The 20334-nt window shown below is 45.0% G+C and overlaps 6 protein-coding genes across 6 annotated transcripts; 3 read left to right on the top strand and 3 right to left on the bottom strand.

Annotated features, from left to right (window-relative positions):
• Window positions 1-337: 337 nt before the first annotated feature.
• LOC131288729 (elongation of very long chain fatty acids protein AAEL008004-like) lies at window positions 338-1224 on the top strand. The gene is made up of 2 exons (XM_058317901.1): window positions 338-592; window positions 676-1224. The coding sequence occupies exons 1-2, from the start codon at window positions 338-340 to the stop codon at window positions 1222-1224; spliced, it is 804 nt and encodes a 267-aa protein (XP_058173884.1).
• Window positions 1225-2384: 1160 nt separating this feature from the next.
• LOC131288106 (elongation of very long chain fatty acids protein AAEL008004-like) lies at window positions 2385-3322 on the top strand. Its single transcript, XM_058317216.1, has 3 exons — window positions 2385-2445; window positions 2507-2697; window positions 2765-3322. The coding sequence occupies exons 1-3, from the start codon at window positions 2385-2387 to the stop codon at window positions 3320-3322; spliced, it is 810 nt and encodes a 269-aa protein (XP_058173199.1).
• A 2139-nt stretch (window positions 3323-5461) lies between these two features.
• Window positions 5462-13166, bottom strand: LOC131287788 (small G protein signaling modulator 2-like). The gene is made up of 13 exons (XM_058316872.1): window positions 13121-13166; window positions 10193-10413; window positions 9093-9265; window positions 8812-9031; window positions 8526-8747; window positions 8147-8456; window positions 7885-8064; window positions 7684-7823; window positions 6418-7608; window positions 6225-6349; window positions 5977-6156; window positions 5628-5905; window positions 5462-5550 (listed from the first exon to the last, which is right to left on the bottom strand). Exons 1-13 carry the CDS (start codon window positions 13164-13166, stop codon window positions 5462-5464), a joined length of 3375 nt encoding a protein of 1124 aa, XP_058172855.1.
• Window positions 13167-14282: 1116 nt separating this feature from the next.
• On the bottom strand, window positions 14283-15262 carry LOC131287904 (mitochondrial import inner membrane translocase subunit Tim22). Its single transcript, XM_058316997.1, has 4 exons — window positions 15026-15262; window positions 14636-14954; window positions 14497-14569; window positions 14283-14433 (listed from the first exon to the last, which is right to left on the bottom strand). The coding sequence occupies exons 1-4, from the start codon at window positions 15160-15162 to the stop codon at window positions 14351-14353; spliced, it is 612 nt and encodes a 203-aa protein (XP_058172980.1). The 5' UTR covers window positions 15163-15262; the 3' UTR covers window positions 14283-14350.
• A 193-nt stretch (window positions 15263-15455) lies between these two features.
• Window positions 15456-17024, bottom strand: LOC131289242 (probable ATP-dependent RNA helicase DDX28). Its single transcript, XM_058318456.1, has one exon. The coding sequence runs from the start codon at window positions 16995-16997 to the stop codon at window positions 15456-15458; it is 1542 nt and encodes a 513-aa protein (XP_058174439.1). The 5' UTR covers window positions 16998-17024.
• Window positions 17025-17346: 322 nt separating this feature from the next.
• On the top strand, window positions 17347-19570 carry LOC131286586 (protein NipSnap). The gene is made up of 5 exons (XM_058315561.1): window positions 17347-17737; window positions 18036-18218; window positions 18465-18630; window positions 18702-18969; window positions 19049-19570. The coding sequence occupies exons 1-5, from the start codon at window positions 17685-17687 to the stop codon at window positions 19195-19197; spliced, it is 819 nt and encodes a 272-aa protein (XP_058171544.1). The 5' UTR covers window positions 17347-17684; the 3' UTR covers window positions 19198-19570.
• The last annotated feature ends 764 nt before the right edge of the window (window positions 19571-20334 follow it).

Consider the following 20334-nt stretch of genomic DNA (forward strand, 5'->3'; position numbering starts at 1 on the left):
CTATGTCGAATGGTTCTACAATTTTATCAAAGCATTTCACAAACAGTTGCATTTTCGAGAGCTGACCATTCCTAACGCAAAGGGCCCAGACCCAATATGTGTGTCTGCACGGATATGCATTGCAAATCACTTAAAAGCGCTTCCATTACACGTCGATCGTTCAGTAGGAGTACATCGCGTGAGCACGCCACGTGGCAAATAACGTTGTCCAGGGTGCAGAACCTCTAGCCGTGGCGCGCACTTCAAACACCGCAACGGTGGTAGGACGGATTGACAGAGTTGAAGGTTTAGTTTGTGAGGGGCAACGCCGGAACATTGTCGTCCCTTTTGTGTCCCGATGGCGCTGGTTTTGCAACGGGTGTACGATGTGTACCAAGAGTTCCTCGTAAATCGACGCGATATGCGCAGTGCACATCTTCCGTTGGCCGGAAGTCCGTGGCCATTGGTGACACTGTTGGCAACATACCTGTACGTGGTGCTATACGCCGGACCACGGTTTATGGCACACCGGAAACCGTTCGATCTGCGGAATGTTATTCGCGTTTACAACATTGTGCAAGTGTTGATCAACAGTGTTTTATTCAGTTGGATTGTAAGTATCCATTCTGCGACCTCTTGTACGTACTGAGCACTATGCGTCAACTTGCCCGTCGGTTTTTCCTTTACCTCCGTCAGGTTGTTAAAATCTTCATCGTCTACAAAGACTACAACTACTCGTGCCAGGTGTGCCACTACACTAGCGACGCCCGGGGTATGGAGGAGATGTACCTTAGCTATAGCTACTTTATGCTCAAAGTCCTGGATCTTGCCGATACCGTATTTTTCGTGCTACGCAAGAAGCAGTCGCACGTGTCGTTCCTCCACGTGTACCATCACACGATCATGGCGACAGGGTCGTACTTCGGCCTACTGTACGTTCCGGGCGGGCACGCGATCATGCTCGGCATCTGGAACACGCTGGTGCACGCCGTCATGTACTTCTACTACTTCCTGTCCTCGTTCGGGTCACAGTACAGCGAATGGTGGAAGAAGCACCTCACCCGTATGCAGCTGCTCCAGTTCATTCACCTCGCGTTCCACTTCGGTATTCCGCTGTTTTCCAACTATGAGTGCAAGTTTCCGCGCGTCTGGCTGGTTTTTGGTTTCCTGCAGGCCATCTTCATTCTGGCGCTGTTCATGGACTTCTACATTAAGTCGTACATCGTCAAGCGGAAAAAGCAATAGTCGACTCTCTGGTTACACCCGTACCTGCACGTTACTGCAATTCCGCATTGCTGGAGGTCACCGGAGACTAAAGACTTCGAAGCTACGAGGAAGGAAAAAATCAAACGTACAAATTTAAGGTGTGAATGTGCCAAAGTTAACTGTAATAAATAAATGGAACGAAACGAAAAGTACGACTTCGGTACAGAGAAAGAGAGAGATTGAAAGGGAGCGATAAAGTTAGGCAAAACAAAATTAAAGCAAAAAAGAAACGAAATGGCCCAGTGTTTGGTCGTTGTGCTGAACTAATTACAATTTCCAATCACTCCTCTTGAACCCGAATCCGACTTGTTGTATGTGCGTATCGGCGGAAATTAATTGTACTGATTATTCCATTCCGAACTGCTGCCGGCAGCGCATGACCGCGCGGGGTCCAAAAGGGTTCTGTTATCGGCTCTACTAAGCGTTGATCGTGGCGGTTTTTTTTGTCACTATCCCGTCCAGCATGAGCCAGCAAATAAAATGCCCATGGCCTTCACCCGGTTTTTTTGCCCTATCGGTCCTGTACTCATGTACGGTTGGTGTGTTCTTCCTAATTCAAATTTAAGTTGTAAACACGAAAAGCTATTACCTTTTGGCGATGGCGAAGCATGCGCTTGAAATCATTTCAATTTCTTCAGGGAATTCTTAAGCTATTATGTACCCTGATGAGATTATGTATCCTGATGAGGTGCAGACAGTGATTAGTAATCGGTATCTATGTGCATACAGCAAACAGTTATAATTTATAACTTTTTAATTATGCCAGCACGTGTTGCACGAAAACACATGTTGTGCCAATTTTTGATGACTTTCAGGCGAACTAAGAACCATAATTAATAAGTCATAAAATTAACTATCCTTAACCTGACAAAAAACTAAAGTCATCCAGGAAAACTTGAATGCACAAACAAAACCGTTTCATTGTTACAACCCAACACGAGCAAAAGTTCGCCGCAATTTGCAACACATAACCGGGTAGAGTCTCTATCAACACAAACCGAGAATGGTTAATTAATTGGCTGTAGAAGCTGTCCTTTAATAGATACTTCCTAGGCGTCTGACATGGGCACTGACCAGTTAGGTTTCAACGCTCCTTCTGGTAAGCGAGCGTGGCTTCGGTGAGTGATCCTCCACAAGCAATGGCCGTCATTCTGCAAGCAATCTATAATGTCTACCAAGAATATATCATCGATAAAGCTGGTAATTATTGTGTATGCCAAACATGCCATCCGAAGGTACACCGATACGCCCACTTTTGTAGATGAAAGAGTTGCCAACCTACCGCTGCTGCGCTCCGTGTGGACAGTGCCGTTGATCACCGGGGCCTATCTGTACTTTGTGCTTCGCTGTGGACCGAAATGGATGTCCTGCCGGAAACCAGTGCAAATCCGTGGCCTACTGATAGTGTACAATCTCGTTCAGGTGGTAGCCAATGCGGTTGCATTTTCGTTGGTATGTTTAGTGGTGAAGTAGTGATTAGCATGATCAGTTTATCGGACACGACTTTGCGTTCTTTCAGGGCTTGAAGTACCTGCGGGACTTCCCTTACTCCTTCTTCTGCCAACCGCTTCAACCGGCCGGCAGTGAGCAATTCATGACCGAAATGAAGCTTGGCTACATATACTTCCTGCTGAAGGTGCTCGACCTCTCGGACACGGTGTTCTTCGTGCTACGCAAAAAGCAATCCCACGTGTCGTTTCTGCACGTGTACCACCACACCGTCATGGTGCTTGCGTGTGCCTTCTTCCTGCGCTATTTTTGCGGGGGTCACGCCTTCGTACTTGGCCTACTCAATACCTTTGTGCACGCCGTCATGTACGGGTACTTCTTCCTCTCTATATATTGGCCGGAAGTGACGAGAGGTGCCTCCTGGAAGCGATACATTACGCAGATACAGATGGCCCAGTTCAGTTACCTGGTGTTTCATTTCTTCCGTCCAATCGTCCTGGGCGTGGAATGTGGCTATCCGCGTACGATCATGTGGTTTGTTGGAACACAAAATGTCTTCATGATGCTGATGTTTGGTGACTTCTACTGGCGCACGTATGTAAAGAAACCGCGAGCACACAATAAATGAATGTAGTGTGTAGTGTAAAGATAACCACTTCTATTGAATAAAATTGAAAAAGTGTCCGTAGAATAGAAATAAATGGTTTAAAAATATATATCTATAACACATGTTACTGAGTATATACCTTTATTATTCAATAGTGCTCCACTATATACTGAATGTTTCTGGATTGGTTTGCCATTTCTGCCCAAAAGTCCCACCGTGTCCTTGTTAAGGATTCGTCTTTCAACGTCTCTAGCTGCACTTGTGTATGTGTGGCTCTGTATATATATATATACTTCCATAAAACAGCGTCAGTTTCCTTGCTTTAAACATTGACTACACAAAATACTGCCAACCTAGCTGCTCTGCAGCGTCGACTGCAAATTTTTTCAAATAATTTGGGGTGGGCTATCCACTCGTGTTTCAATCTACTTGCCCTTCTCTGACCACTTTTGTCACTTTTGTTGAATTGATTTTTTGTTAATGCATTGCCTAATGCCTTTTAGTTGTTTTCAAACCATGTTTGCAGGATAATAGGGTTTCCTAACTTTCCAAACTTTTTTCGCAGGTCATTTTTCAGTATCATGGGACATTTTTGCATTGTTTACATTTGAATCGTTCTTGTTTCGTAAGATATTTTGCTAAGTATGTTCAGACCTGCAGACTTCATGGAGTGGTGCTAGATCAATATGTCTCTGTGAATGTTTCTGTAGGTACGTGCTATGCAACTGCTCTAATCGCACATTGTTTGTACGACCAGGCCTGCTACGATGTGGTTTGTTAAAAGAATTTACAAACTGATCAATGCTCCGGCATTTGAATACTGGAAGATAATCAAAGTCAATCAAAAAATTCCCATAAACAAATCTACATGGGAAGTTGTTATTTGAACTATATTTTAGAAGCTTCAATTTTCGAAGAATTATTAACCTTGTTCAAATGCTTCTGAGCCAATGAAACGATATCAAATGAACACATATCTTTATAACATCGCTACCAGCATTTTTATCAGTCTAAAAATATGCTTGATCATTTCGTGATTTCATGTTGTAGTACGGTTCATCATAAGATTCATTTGCATTGGATATTGTAGAGGTTTTTGGTTTGTGTACTCAGTTTTAATTTTTTCTTTGCACATGATTAATTTGCAGCAGGTTTTTGTTCGGTACCTAGGTATGTTGGCTACATAATATAGACATTGATGTGGCTAAAACAAAAAGCGATAGGATTAATCATCGCCGCTAATGGAAATGCTCTTTCTTTGGGTTGAAGAATAGATGATGTTTTCTCTAACGTTTAGCTTTATGCTTCAAACATAATATGCCTGAATGTGTTCAGTTGTGCTTTCAGAGTTGAGGTCGGACGAACACAAGCAGAATTTATGGTGACTATTTTTTTTCTAGAAGTATGGCTTACACGACTGCTTCTAAATCTTAATTCTTACGGACAGCTAAATAACAATAGGTTATCAACAAACATAGCGCGCGCAGCATAGATGCCTCTTACCTGTGAGTGCATCGATTCAGGCTGTAAAGTTTTTGTTCTCTTTGATTTGTTGTTGTATATGAAATATTTCTACGACTTCCGCTAGCTTTGGCAGCCTTTTGATAACTAAATAGTCAAAACACAGCGACAGTAACAACAACAAAAAGCAAACGATACCACTCAATACACAACAGTTATTAATGCATTGGGATGTTTTGCCGGGGTCTTTCAGAGCTCCCTCATTCACTACAATCTTCTACAAGGGAGTAAACAAACTCTTCTAGAAGGTAACAGGTGACATATAGACAGAAAGGTACGAAGTATCCATAGGATTAGTGTGTCCCAGCGAACGGGGTTGTATACTTCGAGTGTAACGTTTTTTTTTTAATTTTATATCACGATGTTTCATCGTTTCTGCGCTCAGCAGAGTGTTCCACTGGTTCGTCAAAATATATAATATTTTTTTAATTAACTCGCTACTTCGAGCTCATTCTGCATTGTCGTACAATCTCAATTATGTGGGATATTAATGGGTATAGATTTCACTTATGGTTGCTTTCTGCTTCGCAGATTTGTATAAATATTTTTTTAGCGTGGTTTTTCGTTTTGCCTTCTCTACTGAGACGAAGGATGCGTCCATTTAATGCCAGATTAATGGGCTCGTTTCCAGCTGCCAGGTTACTTATTCTCGATGATAGTTTGCAGTTGTAAAACCAAGCTCCGTGCCAGCTTAAGAACAGATTGGGTGTTATGCCTTTCGGCCATTTCTGGAAGTACAAGAAAGAGAATATGTCAACCTCCGTCTGCTTGCTGGAGAAGGGCACGAAGAAGGCTCTCGACATACCGTTGAAAAACTTGATGATATCGGTAAAGTCCATGCTGTTGGAGAGAATGATATCACGGTAGGTCTCCAGCAGTGCCAGCGCCAAAAACAGCACAAAGTGGGCAGAAGCGACATGCTTGGCCGCCCATATGACCTCCCAAACGGAGAAGATGTCGGCGTAGATGAGCTCCCGCTTGAAATCGAGCAAAAACCAACGGTAGCAGAAGTAGAAGTGTGTGTAGTCACCGTGCGCGTGCATAAGATCGTACATCTCCGAGTCTAGGATTTGTATTAAGGACCTGGAAGAAGCGATAGAAGTAGTTTTCCATTAGTCCTCTAACTGTTATCGATCAACCCAGTTTTTACACACCTCATGTTGGCGAAGTGCATATCCATGGCGCCGCCATTGGGAAAGTTCTCGATCATACGCTCCATAAAGCGACAGAAGCAACCGTAGCTTAGGGATTCATCGTCGAAAATGACAAGCAGAGGCGCCACTAGATCACACATTCCTTGCATATAGCCTACGTCCAGATGCTCCCAGACGTACCTGCATTAGTAGACGAGATAAAGATCAATGTCAAGAGAAACGTGTGAAAAAAAACGCGTGTTACTTACGTGCAAATCACGTTGCGTAGTTTGTCCAGATTTTCGTTCGCAAAGTACCAATAGTTGCGATCGCATCGTTGAACGTCCTTTTCGATACGATGAAGGTTCAACCCGAAGGACTCGAGAAGTTCGCTCTAGGGATGGTAAAAGAAAATGGGCTCCAATTAATGGTCTCTTTCGTTCCGGAGGGGTTTACACTTACACTGTATATTCCTCCATTCGAACTGGCTGGAGACACGCATACAGACTTCGGCTCCTGTAGTGAATCCAGTGCCGGTTGCCCACTTCCCTCTTCCGGCAGAGTTGATAGTGTGTTGTTGTTGTTCAGCTCCCTAACCACCTCGTTCGGTATCGTGTGCACATCGATTGAAGCGTCGGTCACAATGACGGCTCTCGGATGTCCCGGAGACTTTGGAGACTCCGGTTCCTCATCCACTTCCTCGTCGTCATCCTCCGTTCGCTCGAGGGCGTCCTCAGATTGAGCTCCTTCGTCGTCTTCACCTTCCTGCATGCGCTCCACCTCGACGGTGAAAGGTTTCTCCCCATCGTCGTCGTCGTCGTCGTCGCCGGTTGGAGAAATGATCTCCGCCACATCGATAAAATCATTCCCCACCGTGGCATACGATGAGTCCGAGGGTGAGCTCTTGTTGCTGTCAAAATCCTGCTCCTGATCCTCCTGGCCTTCCTCGTCGCAGTTGGCCTTCGCGTCGTCAGCAATGCCACCCTGCGCCACTACGGCCAGGGCGATGTTTTCCTTCGTCAATTTCGTCTTGGAAACGGATTTCTCCTCACCCTCGACCTCCGGCTCGGACATGTCCGAAAAGCCGTTCTCCTCAAACACCTCATTGTCCATCTCTTCCTCCTCCTCCCCATCGGCATCGTGATCGATGGTTTTGCTCTTATTCTCGATGCTTCCACTGCCCGAACTCAGCTTGGCCACCGCGACAGCCGTCTTCTCCTTGTCCCGCTGGCGTACGATCGCTTCCACCGCGAGCCACTCGCTCATCGTCGTTTCGTAGTAGTGTTTTGCCGTTTCATCCAGTTCCGCCCGCTCGACGGGTGTACTGCCGAAGCTGTAGTGCCCTAGCAGATACGGCCACACCTCTTTCCGGATGTCGTGCTCCACACCACCATAGTACACTAACCGGTACACTTCCTGGTCGTCCGCTACGACTCCATCGGCATTGTGCAGGTTCTGCCAGCGCGTACGAGTCAGTCCCTCTTCGGCGCCCGATTCGGGAGTGATGCGACCATTTACCAACCCCGACAGGTGCGTACGGACTGTGGACAAATGGCGACAGTACGCTAGCCAGCCGTAGAAGGCTCGCGAAATGATCTGACGTTTCATCGTCGAGCATACCAGTGCAATGCTGGTCGATTGGTTTGATTGTGGCTAGAAAAAAAATGCAACGAAGTATTGATAAATAAAGCAACAACTTTGAGTTTAGCTATAGAAGTCGATACTTACATTTGGACTATCGATCGACATGGCATCGATCGAGAGACTCTTGCTCGAACAGTCGCTGCTTTCGTTGGTCGAACAGCTGCTCAGTTGGGCTCGGTAGCGAGGACTCGTACGGCCTAGTTCCAGAATCGAATGTGTTGCCACTGAGGGAAAGCAGTTTATTACTCTCAAACTATTCGAAGGGGACACTTTTTTGGTACTTACAAAATTCGTCGGTGTTACTCTTGTTCACTACCCGGAAAACATAATCGATTGGCATCTCATCGTTTGCCTCCAGCAGCGATGGCAAAGGTCGACGCCGGGACTTCTGGGGCCAGGGGAAAATACGTCCAATGCCGCGCTGCGACCAGAGCGGTGGATCCAGCTGACCATGCGGCAGAAGACCTGGTAAAAAGACGACCGACAAAGTGTCGCACGTGAAACTCCCAAACATGACGGAAATCAACTCTGCAACCTATTGCCTTACCTGTTTCCAGGCAGCTTAAAAAGGCTGCCATATGACCACCCTCGGGAAAGTGTATCGGTGGACGTTGCACACCGTCCTGGCCGACAAGAATAACGGTACCACCGGTGTCGCCGCCCCGCGCCTGATGACAGTGCACGTACACGATCTCGTCCACATTGACGTTCAGTGCGTACGCCCAGTACGAGCTCTTGTCGATGTTTTCCGACTCGGTGTAGCCGTTCATCAGCTGATTCGGTGTCCACTTGATAGTGAGCGATTGCACCGTCTGGTGCAGGCTCAGATAGCCCGGCATCGGTTCACTGACGTCCTTCTGCAATGGGGAAACTGGGGCTTTAGTGGACCGCGTCCCGTTGCGCAGCTCGTCCGTCATCGAGTTTACCGGCAGCACGAGCACATTGTTCTTCCCGTAGAGCAGCGTGGCCCGGGAGTTCTGGTGCAGCGACTCGACGTAGTCCTTCGAGGCCGACACCAGGCTGTTCGACTTGAACGACGCCATACTGCCCTCCTCGGAGCTGGTGTGAAGGCTGCGCTTGAAGTTCAACATTGGTCGTCGGTAGGCCGGTGGCGTCGGATTACTCGAGCTAATTCGATGCCGTTGGACCTAGGGAATACCGACGAGTGTGTTAGAGAAAACCACCTCCGAACGATCTTGCCCTCACACTAACCAGTTCGTCCGCGGGCGGATCGGTCCAAAAGTGATCGGCAGTTTTGGCACGTGAGTAGTCCAGGGCGCACGGTCCCACGAGCAGGGAGCTCAGTATTGAGCCGTAGTCCGGATCCGCTACCAGCGAGTCACGTTCGTAGTAGCGCGTTGCGTTCGTCACCAGATGATCGATAATGCGGGATAGCTTTTTCTCGTACAATGCCAACCGAATCCAGAGGTATCTAAAGTTTACCAAAAACCACCGTTATCACTCTTTCACTATCGAATGAATAAAAGACATACTTGACAACTGGTGGTGACTGCGGTGGCGTAGTTGTCGAAACGGAGTTGCTGCTACCCTTCTTCAGTATCGGTGGCTTGTTGGTACTGTCGCTGCTCGACGAGGAGCGCTTGTTAGGGTCGCTGTTTTCGATGTCCTGTACCTTCTTACTGATGCATGCTGCTTCCGGGCAGTGCTACAGACGAGAGGGCAGTCCAACAATACAAACGGACATGTTGTAAAGGTTTTGCAAGTACTAGTTGGCCTCTCTACTGTTTGCAAGGTATTAGTAAACTAGTTCTAGTAGGGAATGAGGGAAATATGTTGTTTTCTATTGATCTGGCATAGATTTTGCTCATAAGGGATACATGTTGAAAGTCAGGGAGTACAGATTTCGTTCTTCACACTTCCATGTAGGAACATGGCACAAAGATTTAGCTGTTTGTGTATCAAAGGAAGTAAAAAGGAGGAAATGGTACAAGCTTTAGCTGTTTGTCTACATATTTCTTACAAGCCATATGTTAGGTCTTCATATGTTGGCTAAGTCGAACAATGTTCGTCTTACTTATCAAGTTCAACTACTACTTACAAAAACAAAACACTCTAAACAAAGCACAAAATTAAGTGTATATAAAACAATATGCTCACAAAAAAAATCGAATGAAATCCGATTTCAAAATATTACCTAAAACTTCTATGGCAAGTAAGGGTGTTTACAATTTGCTGATGAAACCAATAGACAACTTACACAACCAAGACGAAACTAAACAAACAAACGAAGGGTTTGCTTACATTTTTAGTTGCATTTCTTCGTGAGGAAACATGAGGAGCGCAGCAAAAGCTCACGGGAGCTACCACTACGTCAAACGTTTTCCGATGAGCTGCGTTTGAACCAATCAACTAAGAACACGCTCAAATGTTTTATTGCTACAACTAATCCAATTACAATGGGTACAACAAGGAATCAATCTAATCGGAAGCCCTCTACACTAAATACGGCAAATGGCATATACTGGGAGAAGGCCGGTGGTAAGGACATTACAAAGGCAGGCTGCCCGGGCGAAAGGGAGATGATAGCCCGGTGAGGGAGAGGTTGATGCGGGGCCAGTTTTTTGGTACTCACCTTGGCCACTTTGTGCAGCAGGGCGGTGGTGGACGACGTCTTGAACAGGCCGAGGGCCCGCCGGCGCAAACCTTGGCTCAGGCAGGCCTCGACCGCGGCACACAAGGCCGTCACCGAGCCGGACTCTTCGTGTATGTACTTCTTGGTGACGGCTTCCTCCATCACCTGCTTGACCTCTTTCTTCACGGCCGCTATGAGCTTCTCTTTGAAATCGACCGGATCTGGAGGGTGTATGATCGCGCGGAAATGGAGGCAGGGGGGAAAGGCACGAGGGAATGAACCGAATACCAAGGGTGAGCGTTCAGATACAGATCAGGGTAGATCAGGTTGGTTCCAATATTATTTTTGTTGATGATCATTTAAAACACCCACACACACACACACACACACACACACACACACAAATCGAGGATTGAAGACGGATCAAATTTGGAAAGATGGGTCACAAGCACAAATAACCACAAGAAGTCGCAGCAGGACACGGACACACACGCAAACGCACGCACACAGATGAAAGGATCGATCGATCATCGACATGGCGTTGGATAAAGGACGAGAGAATAAAAATAAACATTTACTAAACACACCGATAACCTCCCAGGTACGGTACGTCCAAACAACTTGAAAATGCCGTGAAACCCTCGGCGAACAAATAATGTAAAGGATGGATGGATTGAGCCGAAAGGCCGAACACTCCAATGCGATCTTACTTTGACACCGAACAATAGACAAATCACAACTCGGAAAAATAATAATGTCCCACTTGAAGCATGCATTTGGACTGGTTGGGGTTGGGTTGAAGGGTTTGTGAGTAGGTAAAATATACAAAACACCCTGGAAGCATTTGTTGGGTCTTCTGATAACGGTGCGCACGTGTGCTTTGTATTGCAAGCAAGAAGCGAGCTGCCACAACTATGCAATGTTGTTTGGTTCTTTGCAGGTTAGAAAGTGCGCTAAATGAACATTTACAAAAACTTAAATCATGCTTTTGTTCCACCTCACATGCACAGCTCTGTGTTACCCTAATAAGTTTACAACCAACCTTCTGTTCACTTTTCGTCTAATTGCTCCTTAGCGTTATGACGGTAGAAAATAAAGAAAATGCAATAAGCCAATTCCAACTTTTCGATAGTTAATATTTCAAAACAATCTTTCCATGAACTGTAAATTATGTTTGCGGTTCAAAGCGACCCCAGATATTTCGTTCATTTTCATACTGAAAAATCGCCCATTGGTCGGCTGACATTGACGTCTACAATTTGTGTGGGTGATAGCAGAAAATGAGGGAAATGGAAGAAAAACGTAACTCGAAATGCTTCCTTTATTCAGCGAACACAGAAAAGAAAAACGTTTCGTCTGGGAAGAAAACGCCAAATTCGCCATTTCTTCCGACCATAGTTAGGAGCGAAAAAGTTTTCAACTGCAATCTGTTCTGATGATGGAGGTGCCTGGTGGTTTGTGAAGTGAGGAAAAACTTTTCCGAAGAAAGGTCAACTTAAACATGTTTTGAGTTTACGAATGAAATGTTGAAAAATGCAAATGAGGGTATTTTTCATATCATCTAATTGCGCTTTGAAATCATTTCCCTGTTACTGACCCTGTTTTGCTATATTTTCATCACCTTACCGAAATACCAAAATTTCACCTCGTGAATTGCAGCATTCGGATTAAATCATATTGATCATGCAATTGTTTCGCAATGTTTCCTGTCTTATGAGAACTTGTTTTCCTTCCACAAGCTTTCCGGATCACTGATTCAAGCGAGCGAATAATGACGCTACACGACCTCAATAATTGCTTCTACTAATATAAACATTACAATGCCATATTTTTCCTTCTCTCACAAGCAAATCTTCACATACAAGAATCGCCTCGTGCTCCCTCTCGACAACCCACCCGGGTGGGTTTATCAGCTTAATTTCCGTCACCTTGCGTTGTGCTTTTAATCATCCGGGCATGTAGCCGGAACCATATTGTTGTTTACTTTCTGTTGCCGGACGGCAAATAAGTTTCCATCTAATTAATGCAGTATAAATACCTCCCTTACACACGTGCGTAGCAGTGGAGGCGTACAAAACATGGGCTGCAGGGGGTGGGTGGGCGATAAAGTCGGGGTGGGAAAAGTGAAAAAAAATTAAACACAACTTGCTGCATTGATAGCCATGATGACAACGATCTGGCACACAGGAAAACACACACTCTTGTTTTCATCAATGTATTGTCGGGCTTTGGGGAAAGCCGTTCCCCGAGGCTCCAAGCGGAAGGAAAATGTCGAAACAGCTGTCCACACGGAGCAGAGCGCGGTTGTGGAAAAGCGCAACCACAACCCTAGGCCCCAATGCACCGTAGGCGAAGGAAAGGGACGCGCATATCAGTGAGATAAATTCATAGTGCTCTTCCTAACGGACATACTCACACTGGGCCTTGTACAGTTACGGCATTCAACATGTGGGACAGAGGAAATCCTGCCTTTTGACATATGACCGTGAGCCCACAACGACTTTCCTGCCAACACCCGCGCGTGTGCGTTGGCATTTGCAGTTTGGTATGAGTGCGAAAACATATTTTCTTGAGCACGGGAAAATCCGGTTGTATCTCGTGTGTGTAGTATTTTTCTCCACTTGCTGGTTGTTTTTTTTGTTCTCCCGTGGGGCGCTTATCAAGGAAAACTGCTAATGAAGGAAATGTGCCCGTTATCCATATGCTGGAAAATACCAACATCCGCTTGGAACGATTTCGTATGAAATGAAGACATGGTAAATGCAGTAAAAAGTAAAGCACCAACGGGACCAAAGGAAGCTCATCAAATTAAACTCATTCACAACGTGTGCGTAATGTAAGCGTAAATAGTATACAGATGGCAACAACAAAACCAATCTACAATCGCGTGGAAACGGGATGCAAATGTGCGTAAATATGGTACTTTACCTGCTTGGACCGACATTTTCCGCGGTGGGTTTATTTCGGGGAACATTTTAGCCACTCGAAGAACACACTGTACTCCACCGCAAAAAACCGACTCTCGGAAAGACTCGGACTAATGGATTGCTTTAATGGCCGTCGAACCTTATGGTACCGAGTGGACAAATTATCGCACCATACGCACAATATGTTAATGCTAACTGCACTGTCGAGTACTTGTTTGCCGTTCCACGTTCTTTCAATTTCATTTCCTTGCTAGGATGGGAAAGTTACATAGTTGGTTGTTGGAAAAACGTTTCCCACCATATGAGATCAATTGTTTGGTGTGTTTTTCAAAAATCAGCCCCCACACAAAACGCACATACATACGAGCTGTTCGTACACGTACACAATTACACGAATGGCCCGTTTACTACATATCCTCGGTACGATGTTGAACTTCACCTTCACCAGATGGCTTTTTTTTTCGCAATCCAACCCGATTCACCGTGGAAGAAAACTAAAACGCCTTACGCTTTGATACTTTTTCGTTTTTTGCGGATATCTTTCTTTGTTGTGTAATTTTCATGCCAAATTGCGTTACCATGAGCGTTTTCAGAACGCATAAATCCTTTTTCAATGCATTCTCATCCGCCCAGATGCTGCAAACGTATGTATTCCTTACCGCTCCAGGAAATCAAGGACACTAGGAAAAACTTCAATTTTCTTCACTGCTCTCTTTACGTCCACGGTAGAAATGTTTGCCTGAAGCACAATCCCTCGAAATTATCATTGTAACATACTCCGTTTTTTGGTCCTGTTGGCTTACGAGGACGATTTGCTTTGCCGCTTTGCTCAGGCAAAGTAATATTTGATTACATGCATCCACATTCACTCACAATTTTGAGGCTAACAAACTGAACCCGCGATGAAAATGCGAACCGATCCCGACGAGGAAAATTTTTCATCTACGCATCTGGACGGACGTTCTACGCTACACGTAGAAGAGAAAGCGAGAGTTTTTCCATCGGTGAGAGCTTTGAGCACCCCGTCAAAGTCGCTCAATACTCGTGCGATGGATGGAAAATGGGCTTTAAAAGTGTGGAAAACTGTTCGAAGAGATCCTCCGAAGCGGTGAAATGTTTACAAAGTTTCCCCCCAAATTAAATTCATGGTATTAGTTGGTTGGTTATTTTATTGAGTAACACGCTAGGAAGCAACTATTTATATTGTACATTAAACATTTACTTTGAATGTTTATCTATGCCTCATATAGTAATCTATAACGGTCGAGAAAGCGGCAAAACCTGCTGCACCAACAATTCCTGCTTTGACGCCGGCTGAAAGAGATTTAAATGTAGAATTTAATACCAGGAGCTACTTTACTTCACACTACTACTTACCTCTTAAACCGATCAAGCCTCCAGTCACTGCACCAGCATAAGTTCCGTTCTTCCAGTCGGATACTCCTCGTTTCTAAAGAGCACAAAATTCGATGAATATTATCCCCAACTCACCCACAAACCCACCAACGTTACTTACCGATTCAATGACACACTCTACGGCCGCAAAGACCGCTCCGATAACAGCGAAATTTTTACCATACGAATGCGTTGCTTGTCGCATCTCACGAAAGATTTCTTTCGCTGTTTGCTGTCTGTCGGCGGCCATTGGATCGGCAATGCTCGGGTTAACGGACGAGCTGAACAGTCCGATAGCTGCACCCAAACCGTACCCCAGAACACAACTCATCAACGATTTGAACGCACAGCTCTCAAAGGCAGCTTCCACGAGTTTTTCCTCGTTGGTTTTAATCTGTACCGCGCCGTACATCTTCGGAATAATGATGTTCTCTCGGTACCTGGTGAAATGCACAAAATGGTGTTAACGTGAAAGTAGCAGAAACATAAAACACCACATGGTTTAACATACCGGTGATTGTTCCCGATGAAATGCTTTGCTACTTCGTCCAAGTCAGAACCAGGGAAGAACACGCCGCCTTTCTTTGCCTTTTCATTCTGCTTGGCCACTTCCTCCGGATCGACCGGTTTGGGCAGTAGAGTGGCCATTGTTTTACGTTTCCAGCAAACCGTCCTTATTGATTTTATCTTACTGCATCCAGCGTAACTGAGTATTTTCTACGAGCAAATGCGAACCTCGTTACAAAACGATTTGTTTACAATTCGATTGTTTTGACGTTCAAACAGGGCTGTGTGAAACCTTCGAAAACATGAGCTAGCTTAGCTCAAAATGTGCATTTCAAATTTTCAGATTTTAATTTATTTTTATTTTTAACAAGCATGTCGTTTTTTTCAACAATAATAAATTTATATTGTTCACAATGACTATAAATTAATCTTTATTACACTTTCATTGGACCACCTTCTTGCGCTTCTATTCGCTTTAGTATATTTTTTCTGATTATTCCCTTCACATTCGCATCCACATTACGAAGAGGGCTGGTAGTGCGGGCAGCGTGCTCAAGTCGTTGTACTCCACCGATCTCTGCTTGACTGGAAACCAAATTGGTAACCAAACAATCGCTACGACTTCCTATTCGTCCAATGCGTCCTACGCGGTGAATGTAATCTGCCGTGTAGAGGGGAAAATCGAAGTTGATAACGTGCGCGGCACGGATCGTGTTCAGCCCACGACTCGCGACATCCGTGGTGGAGAGAATGTTCACTTCGGCTTGTTGAAATTTTTCAAATTGACCCAAACGAAGCTTCAGCATCATATCCCCATTCAGATTGACGCAAGGGTATCCATGGCCGTTTAGATGCAGCGAGACGAAATCGCAGGCGGGTGTTTTATTGCTGAATATGATCGTCGATACATTGCGCTTCTTATCGTTCTGAACGAGATCGAGTAGGATCTGGGGACGGTCTGACTTTCGAACTCGCATAAACCGTTGCGTGACGTGACTCATCAATCGATGAAGATTTGGGCTTATGACTTGTTCGATCGTGGCTACATTGACCAGCTTCGAGAGCAACTCTTCCATATTCGAGGGCATCGTTGCAGCGGCTAAAATCAGCTGTGTTCCCCGAATGCTCTCGGCAAGATCTTGCAGGTGGTTCTTGTGAAAAGGGAAGCGTTTCATCAGATGGAGCAATTTATTGTTGAAGCTATCATCGAGCAGCGTGTCCGCTTCGTCCAGCACAACATATCGGATCTCTTCCATGCGATAAATTCCGCTCGTAACTAACTTGCTGATGGCACCGAAACTAGCCACTAGGATGTCTATGTCTTCAAATGATGGATTCAACATTTGCTGCTTCGTTCGACCACCCAGAACCACACGTGTCGTAATGCCAAGCCCTTCCGTTAAACTTTTTGCCACATTTCCAATCTGTTGCGCCAACTCACGTCCCGGAGTGATGATCAGCACAAGCGGTGTATTAAATTCACGTCGTTTTTCGTCGAGTTTCCGACGCAAGATTTGTTCCAGGATGGGCAGCAGGTAGGTGTAGGTCTTTCCGCAACCAGTCTCTGCGGCCAGGAGCGCGTGACTTCCGTCCAGTACCGTCTGGATGCCTTCCACCTGGTAGTGGGTGGGAAACAGGACATGTTGCCTTTTCAAGTTTTCTACCAACATTTCGCGTATGCCCAGCTCGCTGAAAGTCCCCTTACTAAGGGCGTATGCTTCGTACGCTTGTTGCACTGGGTGAATGATGAAATAATCGCCATTTGATTTCCTGTGGCGCCATCCGTCAGAAGCTAAAGGCAGGTCGCCCAACTTAACACGCCCGGCATCTGCTGGCAAATCATGCTGGTAAAGATTAAACTGCTGGCGTTTACACGTGATCACTGGAATTGGTTGAGCGATGGCAGACGCTAGAGGGCTTGGGCGGGTAGAAAAATGCCTTCCAAACGAAAATGAAACCTTCACGAATTTCTTCATCGCCTTGGATACGAAAGCACCGCCCAATCGAATCGCCATGCCGGTACTTTGGTTTGTTTATTTACATTTTCAAGTCGTGCAGGACTGTCATTTCTTCTGTAGGTGAAATTAGCTCTCTTGTGTACATTCCCTTTCTTATCTTTTGGTATAGAAAAGAAGACGAACGAAAGGCATAATTTTAGTAAAAACATTTTTAATTGATGCTCTACAAAGCGGAGACGAAAATTATAATCTTGATTTGGATAGACACGCAATTTTAATGACTCCAAAATTTGCAAGTTCCTTATCACATCGGTCAAAATTTTGAGTTAACTCTGTATCACCAATGTTTTGAAAATTATGACATGCCGCTCATTCCAATGTCCATCGATTCCTTCGCGGGTCGGTGTTGTGGACGAGGTAGATCTTTTCCGTTCCGTTTTGTTTTTCGTTTATGTGCCGAAGCAAATAATAGCTGCAAAACACAACTTGGACCAGCTGGGAACAACAGTTAAGAAACAACATTATTCTCTAGTGTCTCTGCGAAACTGTGGCCAAAGGTGTTGCAGTTGGAAGCACCTCCATCTCTTGCAACGAAATATTAATCGGGTCGGTGAACCTTGACCGCGAGACGATACGAAGGCGACGGCTGGCTGCGATAGTGAATGTACCCGTGAATAAGGAGTTCGAAGACAGTAAAAAATAAAAATGTCCTTAAAATCGCTCCGCGGCGCACGATTGCTGCTAGGACAGCCGGTTAGGTAACGCGGATAAATATTGTTCGCTCGCTTCAAACTCCCACAAGCCCCCATTCCGGTACCTTTCCTTCCTTCTGCCCACGTAATCGCCTTCCTGCCCCCCAAACCGAAGTATAATAATAAACTTCGCTGTTCCCATCTTTCTATTCCCAAAGAAATGCGTAACATCCCGTAAAACGTGACGATAATAAGGTGCTCATATTTGTTTGTTTCTTCCAACGCAACGTTTGTAACCCGCTTCCGTCTGGTGGTTCCATTTTGTTGTGGAACATTTCATATGACCCCTGCGAAACAAATGAAGGACACTGTGTACGAGCAGCGTTGCCCAACGGGACGAATCGTCATGGCTCAGCAAGCTGCTGGTCCGGAAGATCGAACCGACGAAGGAATCCCACAGTCGGATGCTGAGCGACAAGTTCGACATCTACGAACTGCATACGCACAATGTACGCCCGGATTCGGTCGGAAAGTATCTGGAAAACTAGTAAGTATTGGGGCGTGTAAACCAGCAGCAGTTTGTCTACGTCATTGCCATTCGTTTTGTTACGGACGCCAAACAACTGACAAAATTGATAACAAACACTTGGTTGTTTAAACGCGGAAAACCAACAGTCTCTTTAAAAATTGTGTATGAGCTAGAAACATAATTGGTTAAATTTCTGAAAGTCTACGTGATATGCGTTATCAATAAGTAATTATCTTCCTTATCCGCATTTCTCGTTTTCAACAGCAAAAACACGGTTCAAATCGTACAATCAAAGGGAAGCCTGTCGATGGAACTTATCGGCTCGTGGAACGTCGAAGTAGGCGATCTAGATCAATGTCTCCATCTGTGGCGCTACAGCGGAGGCTTCGAGATGGTTGATCAAGCGAAACGCGAGCTAAGCAGTGATAAGGTATTGATTGCACACAATGCCCGTTTTCCTTATCGTTTGAAACTAATACCAACCATTTACAATCACTTTAGAACTATGTACAGTTGATGCAAGAACGTGGTACCTTCCTGCGTTCCCGTCACTTGCAATATCTGCTGTCGTTCAGCTACTGGCCACAGCTGAAGCTGCGCGAGGGTAAAAACATCTATGAAATTCGTTCCTACCGGCTGAAGCCGGGCACCATGATCGAGTGGGGCAACAACTGGGCCCGGGCCATTAACTATCGCCAAAACAACGATGAAGCTTTCGCGGGATACTTCTCGCAGATCGGACGCCTTTACAATGTGCATCACATTTGGTGTAAGTTGAGATCGGTGGTCTCGAATGTCTTGACATGAAGACAACGGCTGAATCTGGATCTTACTTTCCACTTTTGTAGGCTACAAGGACCTACAGGGCCGCAAGGAGACACGTGAATCGGCCTGGAGATCGCCGGGATGGGACGAATGCGTCGCGTACACCGTTCCACTGATCCGTGAAATGCACTGCCGCATACTGGCCCCGACGGAATTCTCACCGACCCAGTAGTAGGCCCATTTATGCCTCGGCCAAGAGCAATATGATTGTTGCCTTTCGTTTAAAAACTTCTTCAGCGAGTCAAACTAGCGGCAATAGATATATATGTGTGTATGAGTGGTGTCAATTATTCGGTTCTTTAGAGCACCGTTGGCGACAACCGCCAGTTCCGGTTCCGGGCATTTTGGTTTTGCTTTTCATTGTTTTGTGTCAGCATGCATTTTTATTTCCCGTCGCAACGAAATCCTTTTCCATCCTCTCTTAGGTGTAGCTTCATCGGAAAACGAAATCACATACCTCTCTAAAGATACGTAGGAAAACTCGATTATATATTTTTGTTTTGCTATCTGATTGGTTTTGATAATGTATTTTGTTTGTTTGTTAACGAAGCATGTGATGCAAAATTAATAAATGAAAATAAAAAAAAAAAACAAAACCGACGAAATAGAACAATTCAACTTCACGCATATTTCCTTCTTTTTAAGACCTGAATATCCGATTCGGATAGTGCGTTTTTATAAATAAGCAAACACTGAAGACCGAACTTGTTGTGGATTGTTTGAGTGTTCTCTTTTCCCTTTACTTCACCATTTCTGCTCTACTCTGTTCGTGTTACTCGTCTCATCTTCCCTATCCATACGCCTTGTTTATTCACATAGTTAATAATATGTACAAAATCAATCTTCTAATTGTTACCCCAAATTGGGTGTGTTTTGCTTTTTTTTATTACTATTTTTCCCTTTCATATATATCGCTAGGATTTTTCTGATGAATTCCTTATGTTCTTGATAGCCGTTTCATTCTTATTAAAATATTACTAAAAGGATGGCGACATACACAAACACACAAACATGTGGTTGCCTGTCCTCGATGATTTTTTTTAAAGATCCTGAAAGCACAGCATTTGTCTGGTGACGCGCCTGTCCGCGATCGAAGCAATAATGGCGGGCATGCGGGCGACTTCCACCAAGAGAAACGGTATCAATGTTATTGGTATGGTATCGTCAGGGGCAATCTAATTTAACTCCTTTGATCTTGCCTATTCGAGTAGTTCAAATTGTATATAACTAAAAGATATTCGTGTTAGCCTTATTGTTCTGTTGTTATCCACTACCGCGCTTTGTCCACTGTCTTATGTCCTCAATCTGG

The sequence above is a fragment of the Anopheles ziemanni genome, chromosome 3 (genome assembly GCF_943734765.1).
Source record: "Anopheles ziemanni chromosome 3, idAnoZiCoDA_A2_x.2, whole genome shotgun sequence".
In the NCBI taxonomy this organism is placed as follows: Eukaryota; Metazoa; Arthropoda; class Insecta; order Diptera; family Culicidae; genus Anopheles; species Anopheles ziemanni.